The sequence below is a fragment of the Coregonus lavaretus genome (genome assembly GCF_964263955.1).
Source record: "Coregonus lavaretus genome assembly, contig: HAP1_SCAFFOLD_281, whole genome shotgun sequence".
NCBI lineage: Eukaryota > Metazoa > Chordata > Actinopteri > Salmoniformes > Salmonidae > Coregonus > Coregonus lavaretus.
The window spans coordinates 405,686-432,194 of record NW_028167081.1 but is presented as its reverse complement, the minus strand read 5'-3'; the positions used below and the strand labels follow the sequence as shown (position 1 = coordinate 432,194).

The window sequence follows — 26,509 nt, the reverse complement described above, 5'->3', positions numbered from 1 at the left end:
TAATGTGTCCCTGGGGGGGGTCAAAATCAAAAGTAACAGTCAGTATCTGGTGTGGCCACCAGCTGCATTAAGTACTGCAGTGCATCTCCTCCTCATGGACTGCACCAGATTTGCCAGTTCTTGCTGTGAGATGTTACCCCACTCTTCCACCAAGGCACATACAAGTTCCCGGACATTTCTGGGGGGAATTGCCCTAGCCCTCACCCTCCGATCCAACAGGTCCCAGACGTGCTCAATGGGATTGAGATCCGGGTTCTTCACTGGCCATGACAGAACACTGACATTCCTGTCTTGCAGGAAATCACGCACAGAATGATGAGCAGTATGGCTGGTGGCATTGTCATGTCAGGATGAGCCTGCAGGAAGGGTACCACATGAGGGAGGATGCCTCCTTGCAGCATGCATAAGGCACGTTCACGCAGATGAGCAGGGATCCTGGGCATATTTCTTTTGGTGTTTTCCAGAGTCAATAGAAAGGCCTCTTTTGTGTCCTAAGTTTTCATAACTGTGACCTTAATTGCCTACCATCTGTAAGTCTTAACGACCGTTCCACAGGTGCATGTTCATTAATTATTTATGGTTCATTGAACAAGCATGGGAAACAGTGTTTAAACCCTTTACAATGAAGATCTGTGAAGTTATTTGGATTTTTACAAATTATCTTTGAAAGACAGGGTCCTGAAAAGGGGACGTTTCTTTTTTTGCTGAGTTTATATTGGACATCAGGCATAGTCTTCTTTTCAATGACATTTTGCTACGTGGGAAACCTCAATGTCAAAACACAGTTTTAACATGTCCAAATCAATAACCAATATGCAAAAACAGTTTGTGATATATTGAAAACCTAAACCTAAACTGTACTATCTACACAAATGTGCCACAATAATCATATTAAAACAAGCACCTTATAAACTGCACAAGCACCAACAATAAGTCACTGATATCGATTATGGGGGAGATCAGGTTGTACCTGCTGTTGAAACTAACACAACTAAAAAAACACATGGAAATGGGAGATAACTTTTACCTCACTGGTTAGAGGACAACCTGCAGAAGACAGTCAGCTACATTTTGGAGTGATGCATTTACATTTATGGGTCGCTAAACAAAGGAACGCAACACTTATTTCATCGATATCATGTTGAAATCAATTGCGCAAGAGGGGGGAGATGAGGTTGCACATCCTGTTAAAACGAATAGCTCAAACCCCACATGGAATCTGGGAATAATGTGTACATCTCTGGTCAGAGGACAATTTGTAGAAAACAGCTAGCTACGTTTTGATTAACGTGTAACACAACTTTTTTTTTTTTTTTTTTTTTTTACTTTTTGTTAAATCACATAAATACTCTTTCAATTCATAGCCTGGGTTTTTCCCAGAGGCTAATATCCATATCACGCTGAAATAAATTGAACAGGGGGAAATGTTTAGGGTTCTACATTGGGACATTATTAATTAAAGTACTCCTTCTACAAAGTACTCCTTCTAAAGTACTCCTTCTACACCCCAATGGTGGAACAAGCTCCCTCACGACGCCAGGACAGCGGAGTCACTCACCACCTTCCGGAGACATTTGAAACCCCACCTCTTTAAGGAATACCTGGGATAGGATAAAGTAATCCTTCTACCCCCTCCCCCACCCCCCCAAAAAAAATTGTAAAGTGGTTATCCCACTGGCTATAGGGTGAACGCACCAATTTGTGAGTCGCTCTGGATAAGAGCGTCTGCTAAATGACGTAAATGTGCCCTTGAGCAAGGCACTTAACCCTAATTGCTCCTGTAAGTCGCTCTGGATAAGAGCGTCTGCTAAATGACTAAAATGTAAATGTACAATGTTAAAACATTCTACATTGTGACATTATTTCATTGATATCATGAAACAACTCATGTATGTATTTTCTGATGTTTGATCAGAGATCTTTTATCAAAGTATCTCTTGTCACATGATCACAGCTATATCATTTATCTCCAGCTATATCATTTATCTCCTGCTAAATTGTTTCTCTCCTGTGTGTGTTCTCTGGTGTGATTTTAAATCTCTTAACCTAACAAAAGTCTTTCCGCAGTCAGAGCAGTCGTAAGATTTCTCTCCTGTGTGTGTTCTCTGGTGCACTATCAGGGAGCTTGACCGAGTAAAACTCTTCCCACATTGATCACAGCTATAAGGTTTCTCTCCTGTGTGTGTTCTCTGGTGTACTACCAGGGAGCTTAAATGAGTAAAACTCTTCCCACATTGAGTACAGCTATAAGGTTTCTCTCCTGTGTGTGTTCTCTGGTGTGATTTTAAATCTCTTAAACTAACAAAAGTCTTTCCGCAGTCAGAGCAGTCGTAAGGTTTCTCTCCTGTGTGTGTTCTCTGGTGCACTATCAGGGAGCTTGACCGAGTAAAACTCTTCCCACATTGATCACAGCTATAAGGTTTCTCTCCTGTGTGTGTTCTCTGGTGTACTATCAGGGAGCTTAAATGAGTAAAACTCTTCCCACATTGATCACAGCTATAAGGTTTCTCTCCTGTGTGTACTCGCTGGTGTATTTTAAGTTCTGATGAAAACCTGCAACGTTTCCCACAGTCAGAGCAGCAGTGAGATTTCTTCCCAGTGGGTCTCAGATGGTTTTTCTTAAGGTGTTCTGATCTGGAGAGAGACCTTTCTGCCTCGTCAGCATCATGTTGTTGAGGCTCCCCAGAGGATCCACGATAGCCACGTCTCTCTCCTGTGTGAACGACAAAGTCAGACAGATGGTTAAAGAAACACAACAGCAGAAATACACTGTTTATTTGAGGTAAAAGGTGATACCCAGAGCGTACCCATGAAATTGTACAACAATTGATGCCTTAAATTATTTGACAATTGTCTTTTATACAGTCAAGTGAGCAACAATAGTCATATTTTGTCTTGTTTTCACATTAGTAGTAACATCGATGACTGTAGGCTAGAAATAAGTTAAAGTTTAAAGTTGTTGAAATCCTAAGCAGAGTGCCAGACGACTTTTACTCTCCAATATAGGACCCTTTCAGTGTTTGCTGCTTGTTGCTATGTAACACAATTTGGCTGCAGAAACACCTCCATGCTAATAACCTCTAGTTATGGATGTAGTATATCTGAACTCCTCCATGCTAATAACCTCTAGTTATGGATGTAGTATATCTGAACTCCTCCATGCTAATAACCTCTAGTTATGGATGTAGTATATCTGAACTCCTCCATGCTAATAACCTCTAGTTATGGATGTAGTATATCTGAACTCCTCCATGCTAATAACCTCTAGATATGGATGTAGTATATCTGAACTCCTCCATGCTAATAACCTCTAGTTATGGATGTAGTATATCTGAACTCCTCCATGCTAATAACCTCTAGTTATGGATGTAGTATATCTGAACTCCTCCATGCTAATAACCTCTAGTTATGGATGTAGTATATCTGAACTCCTCCATGCTAATAACCTCTAGATATGGATGTAGTATATCTGAACTCCTCCATGCTAATAACCTCTAGTTATGGATGTAGTATATCTGAACTCCTCCATGCTAATAACCTCTAGTTATGGATGTAGTATATCTGAACTCCTCCATGCTAATAACCTCTAGTTATGGATGTAGTATATCTGAACTCCTCCATGCTAATAACCTCTAGTTATGGATGTAGTATATCTGAACTCCTCCATGCTAATAACCTCTAGTTATGGATGTAGTATATCTGAACTCCTCCATGCTAATAACCTCTAGTTATGGATGTAGTATATCTGAACTCCTCCATGCTAATAACCTCTAGTTATGGATGTAGTATATCTGAACTCCTCCATGCTAATAACCTCTAGTTATGGATGTAGTATATCTGAACTCCTCCATGCTAATAACCTCTAGTTATGGATGTAGTATATCTGAACTCCTCCATGCTAATAACCTCTAGTTATGGATGTAGTATATCTGAACTCCTCCATGCTAATAACCTCTAGTTATGGATGTAGTATATCTGAACTCCTCCATGCTAATAACCTCTAGTTATGGATGTAGTATATCTGAACTCCTCCATGCTAATAACCGATAGATATGGATGTAGTATATCTGAACTCCTCCCTGCTAATAACCTCTAGTTATGGATGTAGTATATCTGAACTCCTCCATGCTAATAACCTCTAGTTATGGATGTAGTATATCTGAACTCCTCCATGCTAATAACCTCTAGTTATGGATGTAGTATATCTGAACTCCTCCATGCTAATAACCTCTAGTTATGGATGTAGTACATCTGAACTCCTCCATGCTAATAACCTCTAGTTATGGATGTAGTATATCTGAACTCCTCCATGCTAATAACCTCTAGTTATGGATGTAGTATATCTGCATGGAGCAACAATGGTGAGCAAAGATTTTAGTTTTTCACAATGTATTCTGAATATTACCACACATTATCAGAGCAAGATCGGGAGTGCTACTCAAGGAAACTCACATTAAGCTCTGTGTCGCCATTCACTAATTCACCACTAATTCAGTAAAATGCTCTTTGGCTACCTTTACACACTAAGTGTATGCCAAATTGGCCCATAACTTCACCTAACAATAACATACAGTACCAGACAAAAGTTTGGACACAACTACTCATTCAAGGGTTGTTCTTTATTTTTACTATTTTCTACATTGTAGGACAATAGTGAAGACATCAAAACTATGAAATAACACATATGGAATCATGTAGTAACCAAAATAGTGTTAAACTAATCAAAATATATTTTATATTTGAGATTCTTCAAATAGCCACCCTTTGCCTTGATGACAGCTTTGCACACTCTTGGCATTCTCTCAAGCAGCTTCATCTGGAATGCTTTTCCAACAGTCTTGAAGGAGTTCCCACATATGCTGAGCACTTGTTGGCTGCTTTTCCTTCACTCTGCGGTTCAACTCATCCCAAACCATCTCAATTGGGTTGAGGTCGGGGGATTGTGGAGGCCAGGTCATCTGATGCAGCACTCCATCACTCTCCTTCTTGGTAAAATAGCCCTTCCACAGCCTGGAGGAGTGTTGGGTCATTGTCCTGTTGAAAAGCAAAATAATAGTCCCACTAAGCCCAAAACAGATGGGATGGCGTATCACTGCAGAATGCTGTGGTAGCCATGCTGGTTAAGTGTGCCTTGAATTCTAAATAAATCACAGACAGTGTCACCATCAAAGCACCCCCACATCACCACACCTCCTCCTCCATGCTTCACGGTGGGAACTACACAACAGCTGACAACATCCTACACAACAGCTGACGGGAGAGGACGTGTTTTTCTCTGGCTGGAGGTAAGTAGGTAAGTAGGTAAGTAGGGGTAAGCTACATGTAGTGTTGAGTAAAGCTTAACCATGTATTAGATCGTAGGTAGGTAGTTAGCTGTAGTTAGGTATTGTATTTATTGTAGGTTAGTATTGTTGTTATTGTAGCTTTCCGTGGGTAATTTGTGGGTTAGTTTCGAGGCATGAGGCTAGCTAGCTAGCGGGTAGCTATTGGTAACGATTAGCAACGCTGGAGAGCTGGTTCCAACGGTAATGTACTCCTACCCAACGTTTAACTTTTGCTTAACCATGTATTAGATCGTAGGTAGGTAGCTAGCTGTAGTTAGGTATTGAATTTATTGTAGGTTAGTATTGTGGTTGTAGTAGCTTTCCATAGGTAATTGTGGACTAGTATCGAGGCACGAGGCTAGCTAGCTAGCGGGTAGCTATTGGTAACGATTAGCAACGCTGGAGAGCTGGCTCCAACGGTAATGTAGTCCTACCCAACGTTTAACTTTTGCTTAACCATGTACTAGATCGTAGGTAGGTAGTTAGCTGTAGTTAGGTATTGTATTTATTGTAGGTTAGTATTGTTGTTATTGTAGCTTTCCGTGGGTAATTGTGGGTTAGAATTGAGGCACGAAGCTAGCTAGCTAGCGGGTAGCTATTGGTAACGATTAGCAACGCTGGAGAGCTGGTTCCAACGTTTAATTATTATTATTATTATTATTTTATTTTTTTGCTGCGTTGTGAAGGGAACTCGACACGGACTTGAATTGTCTGTTTGGTGTGCTGACACACTCTTGGCAGTTTGTTGTGGCCAGGTGTTGATGCTAAGTTGTGTGTTAATGGATGCTAGCTTGCAGGTTGGCTACGGCGTCATAGCTAGGCTTCGTGGGTTGTTGTGGGTAGTTACTGTGTCTTGGCAGTGTCCTCGGCCGTGCCAGCTGTAGCACGAAGCTAGCTAGCTAGCCGTTCTTCAAACAGAGTCGACACAGTGGCCATTGCTAGCTACCCAACATGACCATTTGGCTGTACTGTAGTAGCTAACCACAATTTACTTGTCCTAGCTAGCCAACGTCTAATCATTGCTGCGTCACATAAGGAACTTGACACAGACACGAATGATCTGTTTAGTGTGATATCACAATATTGGTGGTTTGTTGTGACCAAGTGTTGGCGCTAAACGGTGTGTTATTGTTATTGGATGCTAGTCTGCTAGTTGGCTATGGAGTCATAGTTGGCTAGCTGAACAAAGTGGGTTGAGTCTACTCCTTTAAACATTGAACCGCTGTGGTTCACAACAATTCTGATTTCCAAAGGCGGAAGTTGGGAGAGTTTTTTCTTCGGGTGGTTCAGTGAAACAATTTTAGTTTCCGAGCTAGAAGTTTTGGTGAGGGAGGCCCTGCTCTCTCCACTCCCAGATGCTTAGCCCATTTCATTCCGATCTCCTCTGCATTTTTGTAGCCATTTGCTACAGCCTGTCAACTATGCCTCTGCCTATCCCTGTTCTCTCCTCTCTGCACAGGCTACACAAACGCACCACACCGCGTGGCTGCTGCCTCTCCAATCTGGTGGTCCCTGCACGCACCACCCACGTGGAGTTCCAGGTCGCAGGCAGCCTCTGGAACTGCCGTTCTGCTGCCAACAAAGCTGACTTCATCCCAGCCTATGCCAACCTCCAGTCCCTCGACTTCCTGGCGCTGACGGAAACATGGATCACCACTGAAAACACCGCTACTCCTACTGCTCTCTCCTCGTCTGACCATGTGTTCTCGCATACCCCGAGAGCATCTGGTCAGAGGGGTGGTGGTACAGGAATCCTCATCTCTCCCAAGTGGACATTCTCAATTTTTCCCCTAACCCATCTGTCTATCTCCTCATTTGAATTCCATGCTGTCACAGTCACTAGCCCATTTAAGCTTAATATCCTTGTCATCTATCGCCCTCCAGGTTCCCTTGGAGAGTTCATCAATGAGCTTGACGCCTTGATAAGTTCCTTCCCTGAGGATGGCTCACCCCTCACAGTTTTGGGGGATTTCAACCTCCCTATGTCCACATTTGACTCATTTCTCTCTGCCTCCTTCTTTCCACTCCTCTCCTCTTTTGACCTCACCCTCTCACCGTCCCCCCCTACTCACAAGGCAGGCAATACGCTTGACCTCATCTTCACTAGATGCTGCTCCTCTACTAATCTCACTGCAACTCCCCTCCAAGTCTCCGACCACTACTTTGTTTCCTTTTCTCTCTCACTCTCCTCCCACACTACTCACTCTGCCCCTACACAGATGGTAATGCGCCGCCGCAACCTTCGCTCTCTCTCTCCCACTACTCTCTCCTCTTCCATCCTATCATCTCTTCCCTCTGCTCAATCCTTCTCCCTCCAATCTCCTGATTCTGCCTCCTCAACCCTCCTCTCCTCCCTTTCTGCATCCTTTGACTCTCTGTGTCCCCTATCCTCCCGGCCGGCTCGGTCCTCCCCTCCAGCTCCGTGGCTTGATGACTCATTGCGAGCTCACAGAACAGAGCTCCGGGCAGCGGAGCGGAAATGGAAGAAAACTAAATTCCCTGCCGACCTGGCATCTTTTCACTCCCTCCTCTCTACATTTTCTTCATCTGTTTCTGCTGCTAAGGCCACCTTCTACCACTCTAAATTCCAAGCATCTGCCTCTAACCCTAGGAAACTCTTTGCCACATTTTCCTCCCTCCTGAATCCCCCCCCCCCCCCTCCTCTCTCTCTGTGGATGACTTCGTCAACCACTTTGAAAAGAAGGTTGACGACATCCGATCCTTGTTTGTTAAGTCTAATGACACTGCTGGTCCTGCTCACACTGCCCTACCCTATGCTTTGACTTCTTTCTCCCCTCTCTCTCCAGATAAGATCCTGCGACTTGTGACTGCAGGCCGCCCAACAACCTGCCCGCTTGACCCCATCCCCTCCTCCCTTCTCCAGACCATCTCCGGTGACCTTCTCCCCTACCTCACCTCGCTGATCAACTCATCCTTGACCGCTGGCCATGTCCCTTCCGTCTTCAAGAGAGCGAGAGTTACTCCCCTTCTCAAAAAACCAACACTCGACCCCACTGATGTCAACAACTACAGACCAGTATCCCTTCTTTCTTTTCTTTCCAAAACTATTGAGCGTGCCGTCTTTAGCCAACTCTCTTGCTATCTCTCTCAGAGTGACCTTCTTGATCCAAACCAATCAGGTTTCAGGACTGGTCATTCAACTGAGACTGCTCTTCTCTGTGTCACAGAGACTCTCCGCACTGCTAAAGCTAACTCTCTCTCCTCTGCTCTTGTCCTTCTAGATCTGTCTGCTGCCTTTGATACTGTGAACCATCAGATCCTCCTCTCCACCCTCTCCGAAATGGGCATCTCCGGCGCGGCTCACTCCTGGATTGCGTCCTACCTGACCGGTCGCTCCTACCAAGTGGCGTGGCGGGAAGCTGTCTCCGCACCACGTGCTCTCACCACTGGTGTCCCCCAGGGATCGGTTTTGGGCCCTCTCCTTTTCTCCCTATACACCAAGTCACTTGGCTCTGTCATATCCTCACATGGCCTTTCCTATCATTGCTACGCTGACGATACACAACTAATCTTCTCCTTTCCCCCTTCTGATCACCAGGTGGCGAATCGCATCTCTGCATGTCTGGCAGACATATCAGTATGGATGACGGATCACCACCTCAAGCTGAACCCTGGCAAGACGGAGCTGCTCTTCCTCCCGGGGAAGGACTGCCCGTTCCATGATCTCGCCATCACGGTAGACAACTCCGCTGTGTCCTCCTCCCAGAGTGCGAAGAGCCTAGGCGTGACCCTGGACAACACCCTGTCGTTCTCCGCCAACATCAAGGCGTTGACCCGCTCCTGCAGGTTCATGCTCTACAACATTCGGAGAGTGCGACCCTGCCTTACACAGGAAGCGGCGCAGGTCCTGGTCCAGGCACTTGTCATCTCCCGTCTGGACTACTGCAACTCGCTGTTGGCTGGGCTCCCTGCCTGTGCCATTAAACCCCTACAACTCATCCAGAATGCCGCAGCCCGTCTGGTGTTCAACCTTCCCAAGTTCTCTCACGTCACCCCCCTCCTCCGCACACTCCACTGGCTTCCAATTGAAGCTCGCATCCGCTACAAGACCATGGTGCTTGCCTTTGGAGCAGTGAGGGGAACGGCACCCCTGTACCTTCAGGCTCTGATCAGTCCCTACACCCAAACGAGGACATTGCGTTCATCCACCTCTGGCCTGCTGGCTCCCCTTCCTCTGCGGAAGCACAGCTCCCGCTCAGCCCAGTCAAAACTGTTCGCTGCTCTGGCACCCCAATGGTGGAACAAGCTCCCTCACGACGCCAGGACAGCGGAGTCACTCACCACCTTCCGGAGACATTTGAAACCCCACCTCTTTAAGGAATACCTGGGATAGGCTAAAGTATTCCTTCTAACCCCCCCCCCCCCCCCCAAATTGTAAAGTGGATATCCCACTGGCTATAGGGTGAACGCACCAATTTGTGAGTCGCTCTGGCTAAGAGCGTCTGCTAAATGACGTTAATGTGCCCTTGAGCAAGGCACTTAACCCTAATTGCTCCTGTAAGTCGCTCTGGTTAAGAGCGTCTGCTAAATGACTAAAATGTAAATGTAAATGTACACACGCGGAGATCATCCGTTCACCCACATCGCGTCGCATAAAGACAATTTCCACCGGTCTAATGTCCATTGCTCGTGTTTCTTGGCCCTAGCAGATCTCTTCTTCTTATTGGTGTCCTTCAGTAGTGGTTTCTTTGTAGCAATTCAACCATGAAGGCCTGATTTACCAAGTCCCCTCTGAACAGTTGATGTTGAGATACGTCTGTGACTTGAAATCTGTGAAGTCTTTATTTGGGCTGCAATTTCTGAGGCTGGTAACTCTAATGAACTTATCCTCTGCAGCAGAGCTAACTCTGGGTCTTCCATTCCTGTGGCGGTCCTCATGAGAGCCAGTTTCTCTTTGCTTATTTGAGCTGTTCTTGCCATAATATGGACTTGGTCTTTCACCAAATAGGGCTATCTTCTGTATACCACCCCTACCTTGTCACAACACAACTGATTGGCTCAAATGCATTAAGAAGGAAATAAATTCCACAAATTAACTTAAGGCACACCTGTTAATTGAAATGCATTCCAGGTGACTACCTCATGAAGCTGGTTGAGAGAATGCCAAGAGTGCAAAGCTGCCATCAAGGCAAAGGGTGGCTACTTTACATAATCTCTTTGTTTAACACTTTTTTTGTTACTACATGATTCCATATGTGTTATTTCATAGTTTTGATGTCTTCAGTATTATTCTACAATGTAGAAAATAGTAAAAAATAAAGAAAAACCCTTGAATGAGTAGGTGTGTCCAAACTTTTGACTGGTAGTGTACATAGTGTACACTAACTGTAAGTCGCTCTGGATAAGAGCGTCTGCTAAATGACTCAAATGTAAATATACACATTTAATATACACAGACATATATAATAATAATAAATATATATATATCATTTAAAAATATATTTTCCTTTATTATGGCGGCAGGTAGCTTAGTCGTTAAGAGCGGTGTGCCAGTAACCGAAAGGTCGCTGGTTCTAATCCCTGAGCCGAGTAGGTGAAAAATCTGTCGATGTGCCCTTCAGCAAGGCACTTAACCCTAATTGCTCCTGTAAGTCGCTCTGGATAAGAGCGTCTGCTAAATGACTTAAATGTAAATGTATTATTTTCCACTAACCCTACCACCTCTCCCCTAATTGCAGCAAACTAATGAACAACAACACTTAGGCTTCTATTTCCAACTTATAGATACATTTTACGGACACAATCTATTTTACAATAGTTATATTTTGTTTGTTTTTTACATCACTGGGGTCAAGCTTCCTGCCATCCAGGACCTAGATACTAGGCATGTCAGAGGAAAATCGTCAAAGACTCCAGTCACCCAAGTCATAGACTGTTCTCTCTGCTACCGCACAGCAAGCGGTACCGGAGCGCCAAGTCTAGGACCAAAAGGCTCCTTAACAGCTTCTACCCCCAAGCCATAAGACTGCTGAACAATTAATCCCCTCCCTCCTTTGTTTTGTCTTGTTATGCCTCGGTACCGGTACCGCCTGTATATAACCTCATTATAACCTGGACTAACCTGTACCCTAGCCCATTACCTCGGTACCGGTACCCCCTGTATATAGCCTCATTATTACCTGAACTAACCTGTACCCCAGCCCATTGACTCTGTACCGGTACCCCCTGTATATAGCCTCATTATAACCTGGACTAACCTGTACCCCAGCCCATTGACTCTGTACCGGTACCCCCTGTATATAGCCTCATTATTACCTGAACTAACCTGTACCCCAGCACATTACCTCGGTACCGGTACCCCCTATATATAGCCTCATTATTACCTGAACTAACCTGTACCCCAGCACATTACCTCGGTACCGGTACCCCCTATATATAGCCTCATTATTACCTGGACTAACCTGTACCCCAGCACATTACCTCGGTACCGGTACCCCCTGTATATAGCCTCATTATTACCTGGACTAACCTGTACCCCAGCACATTACCTCGGTACCGGTACCCCCTGTATATAGCCTCATTATTACCTGGACTAACCTGTACCCCAGCCCATTACCTCGGTACCGGTACCCCCTGTATATAGCCTCATTATTACCTAGACCAACCTGTACCCCAGCACATTACCTCGGTACTGGTACCCCCTGTATATAGCCTCATTATTACCTGGACTAACCTGTACCCCCACACATTACCTCGGTACCGGTACCCCCTGTATATAGCCTCATTATTACCTGGACTAACCTGTACCCCAGCCCATTACCTCGGTACCGGTACCCCCTGTATATAGCCTCATTATTACCTGGACTAACCTGTACCCCCACACATTACCTCTGTACCGGTACCCCCTGTATATAGCCTCATTATAACCTGGACTAACCTGTACCCTAGCCCATTACCTCGGTACCGGTACCCCCTGTATATAGCCTCATTATTACCTGGACTAACCTGTACCCCAGCCCATTACCTCGGTACCGGTACCCCCTGTATATAGCCTCATTATTACCTGGACTAACCTGTACCCCAGCACATTACCTCGGTACCAGTACCCCCTGTATATAGCCTCATTATTACCTGGACTAACCTGTACCCCGGCCCATTACCTCGGTACCAGTACCCCCTGTATATAGCCTCATTATTACCTGGACTAACCTGTACCCCAGCACATTACCTCGGTACCGGTACCCCCTGTATATAGCCTCATTATTACCTGGACTAACCTGTACCCCAGCCCATTACCTCGGTACCAGTACCCCCTGTATATAGCCTCATTATTACCTGGACTAACCTGTACCCCGGCACATTACCTCGGTACCGGTACCCCCTGTATATAGCCTCATTATTACCTGGACTAACCTGTACCCCGGCACATTACCTCGGTACCGGTACCCCCTGTATATAGCCCCCAGCCCATTACCTCGGTACCGGTACCACCTGTATATAGCCTCGATGTCGCGAGAGTGTGACTCCCCATAGTATGTTGTACCAAAGTTGACTGACCCTTAAGGGAACCACACTGCCATAAATGCAAGGAAATCCTCACTGGCAGTTATAGAAAGACCCATATACTGTATAGCCATTGATTCTTGAAGAATATAACTTATAAATGCCTCAAATGTATTTCCCCATCAAAAACCAAAACATAAGCTTGTACAGTGGGGGGAAAAAGTATTTAGTCAGCCACCAATTGTGCAAGTTCTCCCACTTAAAAAGATGAGAAAGGCCTGTACTTTTCATCATAGGTACACGTCAACTATGACAGACTAATTGAGGAAAAAAATTCCAGAAAATCACATTGTAGGATTTTTAATGAATTTATTTGCAAATTATGGTGGAAAATAAGTATTTGGTCACCTACAAACAAGCAAGAATTCTGGCTCTCACAGACCTGTAACTCCTTCTTTAAGAGGCTCCTCTGTCCTCCACTCATTACCTGTATTAATGGCATCGGTTTGAACTTGTTATCAGTATAAAAGACACCTGTCCACAACCTCAAACAGTCACACTCCAAACTCCACTATGGCCAAGACCAAAGAGCTGTCAAAAGACACCAGAAACAGAATTGTAGACCTGCACCAGGCTGGGAAGACTGAATCTGCAATAGGTTTTTTTATTTTTTTTATTTCACCTTTATTTAACCAGGTAAGCCAGTTGAGAACAGGTTCTCATTTACAACTGCGACCTGGCCAAGATAAAGCAAAGCAGTGCAATAAAAACAACACAGAGTTACATATGGGGTAAAAAACATAAAGTCAAAAATACAACAGAAAATATATATACAGTGTGTGCAAATGTAGCAAGTTATGGAGGTAAGGCAATAAATAGGCTATAGTGCAGAATAATTACAATAGTATTAACACTGGAATGCTAGATGTGCAAGAGATTATGTGCAAATAGAGATACTGGGGTGCAAAAGAGCAAAATAAATAACAATATAGGGATGAGGTAGTTGGGTGGGCTAATTTCAGATGGGCTGTGTACAGGTGCAGTGATCGGTAAGGTGCTCTGACAACTGATGCTTAAAGTTATTGAGGGAGATAAGAGTCTCCAGCTTCAGAGATTTTTGCAATTCGTTCCAGTCATTGGCAGCAGAGAACAGGAAGGAATGGCGGCCAAAGGAGGTGTTGGCTTTGGGAATGACCAGTGAGATATACCTGCTGGAGCGCAGACTACGGGTGGGTGCTGCTATGGTGACCAATGAGCTAAGATAAGGCGGGGATTTGCCTAGCAGTGATTTATAGATGGCCTGGAGCCAGTGGGTTTGACGACGAACATGTAGTGAGGACCAGCCAACAAGAGCGTACAGGTCACAGTGGTGGGTAGTGTATGGGGCTTTGGAGACAAAACGGATGGCACTGTGATAGACTACATCCAATTTGCTGAGTAGAGTGTTGGAGGCTAATTTGTAAATGACATCGCCGAAGTCAAGGATCGGTAGGATAGTCAGTTTTACGAGGGCATGTTTGGCAGCATGAGTGAAGGAGGCTTTGTTGCGAAATAGGAAGCCGATTCTAGATTTAACTTTGGATTGGAGATTCTTTATGTGAGTCTGGAAGTTGAGTTTACAGTCTAACCAGACACCTAGATATTTGTAGTTGTCCACATACTCTAGGTCAGACCCGTCGAGAGTGGTGATTCTAGTCGGGAGGGCGGGTGCCAGCAGCGTTCGATTGAAAAGCATGCATTTAGTTTTACTAGTGTTTAAGAGTAGTTGGAGGCTACTGAAGGATTGTTGTATGGCATTGAAGCTCGTTTGGAGGTTTATTAACACAGTGTCCAATGAAGGGCCAGATGTATACAAAATGGTGTCGTCTGCGTAGAGGTGGATCTGAGAGTCACCAGCAGCAAGAGCGACATCATTGATATACACGGAGAAAAGTGTCGGCCCAAGAATTGAACCCTGTGGCACCCCCATAGAGACTGCCATAGGTCCAGACAACAGGCCCTCCGATTTGACACACTGAACTCTATCTGAGAAGTAGTTGGTGAACCAGGCGAGGCAGTCATTTGAGATACCAAGGCTATTTAGTCTTCCAATAAGAATGCGGTGGTTGACAGAGTCGAAAGCCTTGGCCAGGTCGATGAAGACGGCTGCACAGTACTGTCTATTATCAATCGCGGTTATAATATCGTTTAGGACCTTGAGCGTGGCTGAAGTGCACCCGTGACCAGCTCGGAAACCGGATTGCATAGCGGAGAAGGTACGGTGGTATTCGAAATGGTCGGTGATCTGTTTGTTAACTTGGCTTTCAAATACTTTCGAAAGGCAGGGCAGGATGGATATAGGTCTGTAGCAGTTTGGATCTAGAGTGTCACCCCCTTTGAAGAGGGGGATGACCGCGGCAGCTTTCCAATCTCTGGGGATCTCAGACGTTATGAAAGAGAGGTTGAACAGACTAGTAATAGGGGTTGCGACAATTTCAGCGGCTAGTTTTAGAAAGAAAGGGTCCAGATTGTCTAGCCCAGCTGATTTGTAGGGGTCCAGATTTTGCAGCGCTTTCAAAACATCAGCTGTCTGAATTTGTGTGAAGGAGAAGCGGGGGGGGGGGGCATGGGCAAGTTGCAGCAGAGGGTAAAGAGTTGGTGGCCGGGTTAGTGGTAGCCAGATGGAAAGCATGGCCAGCTGTAGCAAAATGCTTGTTGAAATTCTCGATTATTGTAGATTTATCGGTGGTGATAGTGTTTCCTAGCCTCAGTGCAGTGGGCAGCTGGGAGGAAGTGCTCTTATTCTCCATGGACTTTACAGTGTCCCAAAACTTTTTGGAGTTAGTGCTACAGGATGCAAATTTCTGTTTGAAAAAGTTAGCCTTTGCTTTCCTGACTGCTTGTGTATATTGGTTCCTAACTTCCCTGAAAAGTTGCATATCACGGGGGCTATTTGATGCTAATGCTGTACGCCACAGGATGTTTTTGTGCTGGTCAAGGGCAGTCAAGTCTGAGGAGAACCAGGGGCTATATCGGTTCTTAGTTCTGTATTTTTTGAATGGGGCATGTTTATTTAAGATTGAGAGGAAATTACTTTTAAGGAACAACCAGGCATCCTCTACTGACGGAATGAGATCTATATCCATCCAGGATACCTGGGCCAGGTCAATTAGGAAGGCCTCCTCGCTAAAGTGTTTTAGGGAGCGTTTGACAGTGATGAGGGGTGGTCGTTTGACCGCGGACCCGTTACGGACGCAGGCAATAAGGCAGTGATCGCTGAGATCCTGGTTGAAGACAGCTGAGGTGTATTTAGAGGGTATGTTAGTCAGGATGATATCTATGAGGGTACCCATGTTTACGGATTTAGGGTTGTACCTGGTAGGTTCGTTGATAATTTGCGTGAGGTTGAGGGCATCTAGCTTGGATTGTAGGATGGCTGGGGTATTAAGCATATCCCAATTTAGATCACCAAGCAGTACAAACTCTGAGGATAAATGGGGGGCAATCAATTCACATATGGTGTCCAGGGCACAGCTGGGGGCTGAGGGGGGTCTGTAGCAAGCGGCAACAGTGAGAGACTTATTTCTGGAAAGGTGGATTTTTAGAAGTAGAAGCTCAAACTGTTTGGGCACAGACCTGGATAGTATGATAGAGCTCTGCAGGCTATCTCTACAGTAGATTGCAACTCCACCCCCTTTGGCAGTTCTATCTAGACGGAAAATGTTATAGTTGGGGATGGAAATTTCAGAATTTTTGGTGGCCTTCCTGAGCCAGGATTCAGACACTGCTAGAACATCAGGGTTGGCAGAGTGTGCTAACGCAGTGAATAACTCAAACTTAGGAAGTAGACTTCTGATATTTATGTGCAAGAAACCAAGACTTTTGCGATTACAGAAGTCATCAAATGATAGCGCCTGGGGAGTAGGAGTGATACTGAGGGCTGCAGGGCCTGGGTTAGCCTCTACATCACCAGAGGAACAGAGGAGGACTAGAATAAGGATACGGCTAAAGGCTTTAAGAACTGGTCTTCTAGTGCGTTGGGTACATAGAATAAAGGGGGCAGATTTCCGGGTGTTATAGAAAAGATTCAGGGCATTATGTACAGACAAGGATATGGAAGGATATGAGTAAAGTGGAGGTAAACCTAAGCGTTGGGTAACAATGAAAGAGATAGCATCGCTGGAGGCATCAATTGAGTCGGTCTCCGCATGTATAGGGGGAGGGGCAAAGGAGCTATCTAAGGCAGGTTTAGCTAGGCTGGGGGGTCTACAGTGATATAGTAAAATTAGAAATAACCGAAACAACAATAAACTAACCATGTTTGGGCTGAGGCTAAACAGAAACAGGATGTAGTACCGTAAAAAGGAACAGTCCAGCAGACATCAGCTGTATAGCTGAGTTATCATAAGGTCCGGTGGTGAAGCACTAGTGAGTAAGAGGCCACGGCTAGCGTGTGCTAGCGGGCCGGGGCTAGCAGATGGATGGAATCTTCGTGGTTAACGTCGTAACCACATCAGACGATTTCGTCGGCAGACCAGTCGTGTAGGATCGGCGGGGCTCCGTGTCAACACTAGGTGGTCCCGTCCGGTTGACAGAGAGGTAGATAGCCGGGAGATGGGCCTAGCTCAGGATGATTAGCCAGACCACAGCGTCCGTTTTGTTGTAGCTGGCTGGTAGCGATGAATCCGGAGTTAAAGGTCCAGTGATTCAGTGATTCCGGCGGAATCAGACAGTGTGCAGACTGGCCGAATATCCGGTGATTAATGTCCAGTGATTAAAATTAATCCCGCAGAAAAAAATCCAATGTTCTGGGTGAAATACCGCTAGCTGTGGCTAATAGCAAGTAGCTAGTTAGCTGGCTAGCTGGCTAGCTAGTTTCAACTGGAGATTCTAGATTCTAGATAAAGGTAAGTCAATAATAGAATCCGTTCCACATTGAGTGAGGCGGGTTGCAGGAAAGTATATTTTGTAGAAGGATGAAAAGTCTGATAGGGAAATATGTACGAAAAATACAGAAAAATAGGGTATTTACAGGCTATTTACAGACACACGACAAAACAGAACTGCACTACTACGCCATCTTGGATATAAAGGTAAGCAGCTTGGTTTGAAGAAATCAACTGTGGGAGCAATTATTAGGAAATGGAAGACATACAAGACCACTGATAATCTCCCTCGATCTGGGGCTCCACGCAAGATCTCACCCCGTGGGGTCAAAATGATCACAAGAACGGTGAGCAAAAATCCCAGAACCACACGGGGGCACCTAGTGAATGACCTGCAGAGAGCTGGGACCAAAGTAACAAGATGTGTCCCCCTGCTTAAGCCAGTACATGTCCAGGCCCGTCTGAAGTTTGCTAGAGTGCATTTGGATGATCCAGAAGAGGATTGGGAGAATGTCATATGGTCAGATGAAACCAAAATATAACTTTTTGGTAAAAACTCAACTCGTCGTTTTTGGAGGACAAAGAATGCTGAGTTGCATCCAAAGAACACCATACCTACTGTGAAGCATGGGGGTGGAAACATCATGCTTTGGGGCTGTTTGTCTGCAAAGGGACCAGGACGACTGATCCGTGTAAAGGAAAGAATGAATGGGGCCATGTATCGTGAGATTTTGAGTGAAAACCTCCTTCCATCAGCAAGGGCATTGAAGATGAAACGTGGCTGGGTCTTTCAGCATGACAATGATCCCAAACACACCGCCCGGGCAACGAAGGAGTGGCTGCGTAAGAAGCATTTCAAGGTCCTGGAGTGGCCTAGCCAGTCTCCAGATCTCAATCCCATAGAAAATCTTTGGAAGGAGTTGAAAGTCCGTGTTGCCCAGCGACAGCCCCAAAACATCACTACTCTAGAGGAGATCTGCATGGAGGAATGGGCCAAAATACCAGCAACAGTGTGTGAAAACCTTGTGAAGACTTACAGAAAACGTTTGACCTGTGTCATTGCCAACAAAGGGTATATAGCAAAGTATTGAGAAACTCTTGTTATTGACCAGATACTTATTTTCCACCATAATTTGCAAATAAATTCATAAAAAATCCTACAATGTGATTTTCTGGATTTTCTTTCTCTCATTTTGTCTGTCATAGTTGACGTGTACCTATGATGAAAATGACAGGCCTCTCTCATCTTTTTAAGTGGGAGAACTTGCACAATTGGTGGCTGACTAAATACTTTTTTCCCCCACTGTATAATGCCACTGGTTGTAAACAAACACTGTATATCTTAAAAAACAGGTTAAAACTATGATTTTGACCTTATTGATGGCCAGTCCTTGTATTCATAGTGTAGTGAATTCAGGGGTAGCCCTGAGCTGGACTCAAACCTGGGTCCAGAGACTGTCAAGCCAACACCTTATAACTGTTATACCATGTCTTAACTTCTTGATGAGGTCGCTAGGTTTTGGGTTAAGGTTGCTACAATAACTTTCTCTATGAATTTGAGAGTGGTTACATTTCTCCAGCCCCCAATTTTGTTGCTGTTTAAATCCTAGGTTGCCCCTTTAAAAAAAGCCACACATCAATCAATCAACCAATCTGCAGTTCAAACAATAACAAAGCTGTCATTCCACCACTGTTTTGGTAATAAGATGAGGATGGGACTGGAGAAATGTAACTACTCTCAAATAAATAGACAGACAGACCTATGGATGCAAGGACTGACCATCCATGATATCAATATTATAGTTTTAACCATGTTGAGGCTATACAGTGTTGGTTTACATTTACATTGTTTCTAAACATTGGAGTAAAAAAAGCTTATTTTGGGATCTGATGGGGTATGACAGATGAACTAAGCTCAATGAGGCATGTGTTATATTCTTCAAGAATCAATGGATATATATAAATAATATAAAAGTCCAAATATGGATGTAGCAACTGCAGATTTCACCTTTAACACCACACATCAGTTCAACAACTGCAGAGTTTGTGCCTCTGTTTTTAAGACAGTACTTACTAGTGTTAATCAGGGCCTGGTTTCTCAAAAGCATCTTACTGCTAAGTTCATCATTAGAATCATTGGATGCCTTAAGATGCCTTTGGGAAACCGGAACCAGATATCCAGTTTCCTCCTCTTCTTCCTCCTCCTTTTTCGATGTGACAGTCATCTCCTCCTCCTCCTCTTTCACTCCAAACACGGGAGCCTCCTCTTCTTTCACTGTAACATCCTCCTCCTCTTTCACTCTGAACGCGTCTTCCTCTTCTTTCACTGTAACATCCTCCTCCTCTTTCACTCTGAACGCGTCTTCCTCTTCTTTCACTGTAACGTCTTTCTCTTCTTCTTTCACGGTAACAGCATCACCCTCTACTTGTTTTTGTATTGTAACATCCTCCTCTTCCTCCTCCTCTTTCACTAGAGCTTCTTTCTCCGAGGTGTCTGACTAACTGCAAGCTACCGAGGTGTCTGACTAACTGTTGCTGCTGTTGAAAGAAGCGTCCCGTCCACTATACGTCACACTAGCAGCACAGCCTTAAAGTCCCACATCGCCATCTGCTGACTGGAGTGGGTAACGAAGTTGAGTAAAATGTAGATTTTATTTTCAGACAAAAACTTAAAGGGTAGGAAGCATGAGTTTTTACTCACCAATGTAACAACACAGTGTGGTTAAAGACTTAGGAACTTAGTTGTAGTCACGATCTGGTTATCTATTAAGTTCAAACAGTTATGTTTTTGCTTTATTACATATTTATTAACTTATTTCGGGATATCTTCTAAACTACCCACAATGCACTATTTCTCAACGTCATATGGGGGATCTACTCTGTGCTACCGAGTTTGTATGCTAGCTCGGAAGCTAGCTCAAGCTGGCTAACGTTAGCCACGCCTCATGTTTTTCATGCACTGTGTGGTTGTGTTATCTAGTGGGAACCCGTTAACACGGTTCGGCTCTGGTACCTTCTTGCGGTGGGCTCAAAAGAAAAGAGAAAATCAGACCTGCTTGTTCCTTTTTGTTTTGTTAACTTTTCAGTAGGGATGTTAGGTTTGATACCGGAGCTACAAGGAATGCGTTGAAATCCCTAAGCAGTATACTTCAAAGCAGTGTGCCGATTGCTGTATCACTTTATCAGCAGCACGTGATCAATGACGTCTGAAGCTTCATTTCGTCAAACAACCACCTGATTGGTTTAGTAATAGGCTTGTTCGACAATGCAGCCGACAAAATGCAGGCGACTGCCGATTGACTGATCTACAAATCACCTTGCATCATAAATAACTACTCATTATATTATTTATAAATCAGTCAACATTTACCCACAATGCAGCATGGATTTGATGCTCTCCAATACGGCCAGTGGTTTAGTAGAAGACATAAAGGCTACGCTGCACAGTCAGTAGGGCGTGTGGGATGTCGTCTATAAAAATGTGGCTGTTCTAAATTCTGTGTTGCTCAAAGCCTTGAGTAATGAACCTATTTTTGACCCATTTGGCTGGAAAGCGTCGATGCTACAGGAAGCTTCGTTTCCCCCCTCATCACTACTTCTCAGCATGTTCTCTGGGAAGTAGACTACGGGAGTTTTTGTAACTTTTTCCCACTTTTGGCTTTACTGCTAACGCGCTAGCTGACTGACATCTGGAATCTATCTATTTTGGATGTTGGGGATTTTCCCCTGCCATCATTCTGTATGTCTCTTGCTCTTTTGATCTGCAGTTATGTTTCAGTTGGGTTTTGTTAGTTGGGTTCTAACTGGGTCTCCGGAAGTTGGTATCCAGCTCGTAGACCATAGCTAGTTGGCTAAATAGCTAACGTTAGCTGGCTGGCTAAGATAACTGCATATAGATAACATTACATTTACATTTTACATTTTAGTCATTTAGCAGACGCTCTTATCCAGAGCGACTTACAGGAGCAATTAGGGTTAAGTGCCTTGCTCAAGGGCACATTTACGTCATTTAGCAGACGCTCTAGTCCAGAACGACTCACAAATTGATGCATTCACCCTATAGCCAGTGGGATAACCACTTTACAATTATTATATATATATATATTTTTTTTTTTTGGGGTGGGGGGTGGGGGGGTAGAAGGATTACTTTATCCTATCCCAGGTATTCCTTAAAGAGGTGGGGTTTCAAATGTCTCCGGAAGGTGGTGAGTGACTCCGCTGTCCTGGCGTCGTGAGGGAGCTTGTTCCACCATTGGGGTGCCAGAGCATGATTTGACCATAGCTAGTTGGCTAAATAGCTAACGTTAGCTGGCTGGCTAAGATAACTGCATATAGATAACATGATTTGATATAGACCATAGCTAGTTGGCTAAATAGCTAACGTTAGCTGGCTGGCTAAGATAACTGCATATAGATAACATAGCTAGTTGGCTAAATAGCTAACGTTAGCTGGCTGGCTAAGATAACTGCATATAGATAACATAGCTAGTTGGCTAAATAGCTAACGTTAGCTGGCTGTCTAAGATAACTGCATATAGATAACGTTCTATGATATTTTGGTTAGATGGCGTTATGTATTTCCAAAACGTTGGTTTTCCACCATTGGATGCCCTATTATGCACATGCAACATGGTCTAGGGAAAGGCGCCTGTTCAACGTCGCACTGAAGACTGTTTCAGAACCGTGGACAGCGACTGCTATCCAACGAGGGAGAAAGCACATTTGTTATGAAATATTATTAGTTTTTATTAGTTTTGCACCATTGTTCTAACCATATACAATGTCTTAGAGTGATGCACTGTGCCACCCCCATGACCTCCACAATGGATCAGTCCACTCAGACAGGCCTCCACAATGGATCAGTCCACTCAGACAGGCCTCTACAATGGATCAGTCCACTCAGACAGGCCTCCACAATGGATCAGTCCACTCGGACAGGCCTCCACAATGGATCAGTCCACTCAGACAGGCCTCCACAATGGATCAGTCCAAAGACCCGAAACACACAGCCAGGGCAACTAAGGAGTGGCTCCGTAAGAAGCATCTCAAGGTCCTGGAGTGGCCTAGCCAGTCTCCAGACCTGAACCTAATAGAAAATCTTTGGATGGAGCTGAAAGTCCGTATTGCTCAGCGACAGCCCCGAAACCTGAAGGATCTGGAGAAGGTCTGTATGGAGGAGTGGGCCAAAATCCCTGCTGCAGTGTGTGCAAATCTGGTCAACCAGGAAACGTATGATCTCTGTAATTGCAAACAAAGGTTTCTGTACCAAATATTAAGTTCTGCTTTTCTGATGTATCAAATACCTATGTCATGCAATAAAATGCAAATGAATTACTTAAAAATCATACAATGTGATTTTCTGGATTTTTGTTTTAGATTCCGTCTCTCACAGTTGAAGTGTACCTATGATAAAAATGACAGACCTCTACATGCTTTGTAAGTAGGAAAACCTGCAAAATCGGCAGTGTAGCAAATACTTGTTCTCCCCACTGTATATACATGTGTAAAAGACACCTAGGTCTCAATATATCTTCCCATGACTGTGTTTTTGTATTTTAATGAGTATATGTTTGAGAACAAGTATTTGATACACTGCCGATTTTGCATCGGTACACTGTGTCCTTAGCCCCGGCCTGCCGAGCGCTGCTTTACGCCGAGGGAATGTAGCTAGCTGGCTAACCTCGTCCCCACACTGCGTGGAAGTGTCTGGGAACGAGATTACTAGCTAGCTAGCACAAGCTAGTGTAGCCCTAGAGGAAGAGAGAGAACCAACTCACGGGAATATCTCTCCTTCCAGCAGGTGGAGTTTTTGTATGGAGGTCAATGAGCTGGTCCAAGTTGGTCAACAAAATGAATGGCTTACGTGCTACGTGATGTTTACTTGATCGAATAGAAGTTTCGTAATGCTTAAGTTGTTCTGAGTGTACTGATAAGTAGGACACGTGACTATTTACCAAGATAGTTTTCATCTATATTTTTCATAGCTGTCTATTTACCACCACAAACCAATGCTGGCATTAAGATTGCACTGAATGAGTTCACTGATTGCACTGATTGCACCACATCAGTCACTGGCTTCATCAATAAGTGCATCGATGATGTCGTCCCCACAGTGACCGTACGTACATACCCCAACCAGAAGCCATGGATTACAGGAAACATCCGCACTGAGCTAAAGGGTAGAGCTGCCGCTTTCAAGGAACGGGACTCTAACCCGGACGCTAATAAGAAATCCCGCTATGACCTCCGTAGCACTGACTGGCTCTGACGCTCGTCGGATGTGGCAGGGCTTGAAAACTATTACAGACTACAAAGGGAAGCACAGCCGCAAGCTGCCCAGTGACACAAGCCTACTAGACGAGCTAAACCACTTCTATGCTCGCTTCGAGGCAAGCAACACTGAAGCATGCATGAGAGCACCAGGTGTTCCGGACGACTATGTGATTACGCTCTCCGTAGCCGATGTGAGTAAGACTTTTAAGCAGGTCAACATTCACAAGGCCGCAGGGCCAGACGGATTACCAGGACGTGTACTCCGAGCATGTGCTGACCAACTGGCAAGTGTCTTCACTGACATTTTCAACATGTCCCTGACTGAGTCTGTAATACCAACATGTTTCAAGCAGACCACCATAGTCCCCGTGCCCAAGAACTCTAAGATAACCTGCCTAAATGACTACCGACCCGTAGCACTGACGTCTGTAGCCATGAAGTGCTTTGAAAGACTGGTCATGGCTCACATCAACAGCATAATCCCAGAAACCCTAGACCCACTCCAATTTGCATACCGCCCCAACAGATCCACAGATGATGCAATCTCTATCGCACTCCACACTGCCCTTTCCCACCTGGACAAGAGGAACACCTACGTGAGAAGGCTATTCATTGACTACAGCTCAGCATTCAACACCATAGTGCCCTCAAAGCTCATCACTAAGCTAAGGATCCTGGGACTAAACACCTCCCTCTGCAACTGGATCCTGGACTTCCTGACGGGCCGCCCCCAGGTGGTAAGGGTAGGTAACAACACATCTGCCACACTGATCCTCAACACGGGGGCCCCTCAGGGGTGCGTGCTCAGTCCCCTCCTGTACTCTCTGTTCACCCATGACTGCATGGCCAGGCACGACTCCAACACCATCATTAAGTTTGCCGACGACACAACAGTGGTAGGCCTGATCACCGACAACGATGAGACAGCCTATAGGGAGAAGGTCAGAGATCTGGCCGTGTGGTGCCAGGACAACAACCTCTCCCTCAACGTGACCAAGACAAAGGAGATGATTGTGGACTACAGGAAAAAAAGAGGACTGAGCACGCCCCCATTCTCATCGACGGGGCTGTAGTGGAACAGGTTGAGAGCTTCAAGTTCATTGGTGTCCACATCACCAACGAACTGTCATGGTCCAAACACACCAAGACAGTCGTGAAGAGGGCACGACAAAGCCTATTCCCCCTCAGGAGACTAAAAAGATTTGGCATGGGTCCTCAGATCCTCAAAAAATTCTACAGCTGCACCATCGAGAGCATCCTGACTGGTTGCATCACCGCCTGGTATGGCAACTGCTTGGCCTCTGACCGCAAGGCACTACAGAGGGTAGTGCGTACGGCCCAGTACATCACTGGGGCAAAGCTCCCTGCCATCCAGGACCTCTATACCAGGCGGTGTCAGAGGAAGGCCCTCAAAATTGTCAAAGACTCCAGTCACCCTAGTCATAGACTGTTCTCTCTGCTACCGCACGGCAAGCGGTACCGGAGTGCCAAGTCTAGGTCCAAAAGACTTCTCAACAGCTTCTACCCCCAAGCCATAAGACTCCTGAACAGCTAATCATGGCTACCCGGACTATTTGCACTGCCCCCCCACCCCATCCTTTTTACGCTGCTGCTACTCTGTTAAGTATTCATGCATAGTCACTTTAACTGTACCCACATGTACATATTACCTCAACTACCTCAACTAGCCGGTGCCCCCGCACATTGACTATGCAACGGTACCCCCCTGTATATATAGCCTCCCTACTGTCACTTTATTTTATTGTATATATAGCCTCCCTACTGTCACTTTATTTTACTTCTGCTCTTTTTTTCTCAACACTTTTTTGATGTTGTTTTATTCTTACTTTTTTGTTTAAAATAAATGGACTGTTGGTTAAGGGCTGTAAGTAAGCATTTCACTGTAATGTCTGCATCTGTTGTATTCGGCGCATGTGACCAATAACATTTGATTTGATTTGATTTGAAGTAGGACACGTGACATACTGACAACTTTGAGAAAAAACACTATAGGAGATTGCTTTGCAAATTCATAACATGATGCTAGTAGCATAGCATCTCTCTCCATTGAATTGACAAGCGAACTCCAAATATCCAAAGTGAAAAACACATTTAAGACGGTACTTACTGGTGTTAATCAGATCTCCTATCTCCTCCTCTTCATCTTCATCTTTCAACGTGACAGTTATCTCTCCCTCCTTCTTCACTCCAAAAACGGCTTCCTCCTCCTCTTTCACTCTGAACGCGTCTTCCTCTTCTTTCACTGTAACATCTTCCTCCTCTTTCACTCTGAACGCGTCTTCCTCTTCTTTCACTGTAACATCCTCCTCCTCTTTCACTCTGAACGCGTCTTCCTCTTCTTTCACTGTAACATCCTCCTCCTCTTTCACTCTGAACGCGTCTTCCTCTTCTTTCACTGTAACGTCTTTCTCTTCTTCTTTCACGGTAACAGCTTCACCCTCTACTTGTTTTTGTATTGTAACATCCTCCTCTTCCTCCTCCTCTTTCACTAGAGCTTCTTTCTCCGTCCAGCAGACCTCCTCTTCTTTAGCAGGAGGAGAGTAGCTTAGTGAGCTCATGGTC

The 26,509-nt window shown here is 44.9% G+C and overlaps 1 protein-coding gene across 1 annotated transcript; it reads right to left on the bottom strand.

Moving 5' to 3' along the window:
- Positions 1–1,307: 1,307 nt before the first annotated feature.
- LOC311113901 (uncharacterized protein) lies at positions 1,308–26,509 on the bottom strand. Its single transcript, XM_084189181.1, has 2 exons — positions 26,055–26,509; positions 1,308–2,713 (listed from the first exon to the last, which is right to left on the bottom strand). The coding sequence occupies exons 1-2, from the start codon at positions 26,503–26,505 to the stop codon at positions 1,983–1,985; spliced, it is 1,182 nt and encodes a 393-aa protein (XP_084045307.1). The 5' UTR covers positions 26,506–26,509; the 3' UTR covers positions 1,308–1,982.

Bases quoted from the DNA above. Each gene is read 5' to 3' on its own strand.
- LOC311113901 (XM_084189181.1), bottom strand. From the start codon at position 26,505: ATGAGCTCACTAAGCTACTCTCCTCCTGCTAAAGAAGAGGAGGTCTGC. The intron at 2,714-26,054 runs GTAAGTACCGTC...TCGTTCACACAG, and splicing joins AGGAGATCTGATTAACACCA to GAGAGAGACGTGGCTATCGT.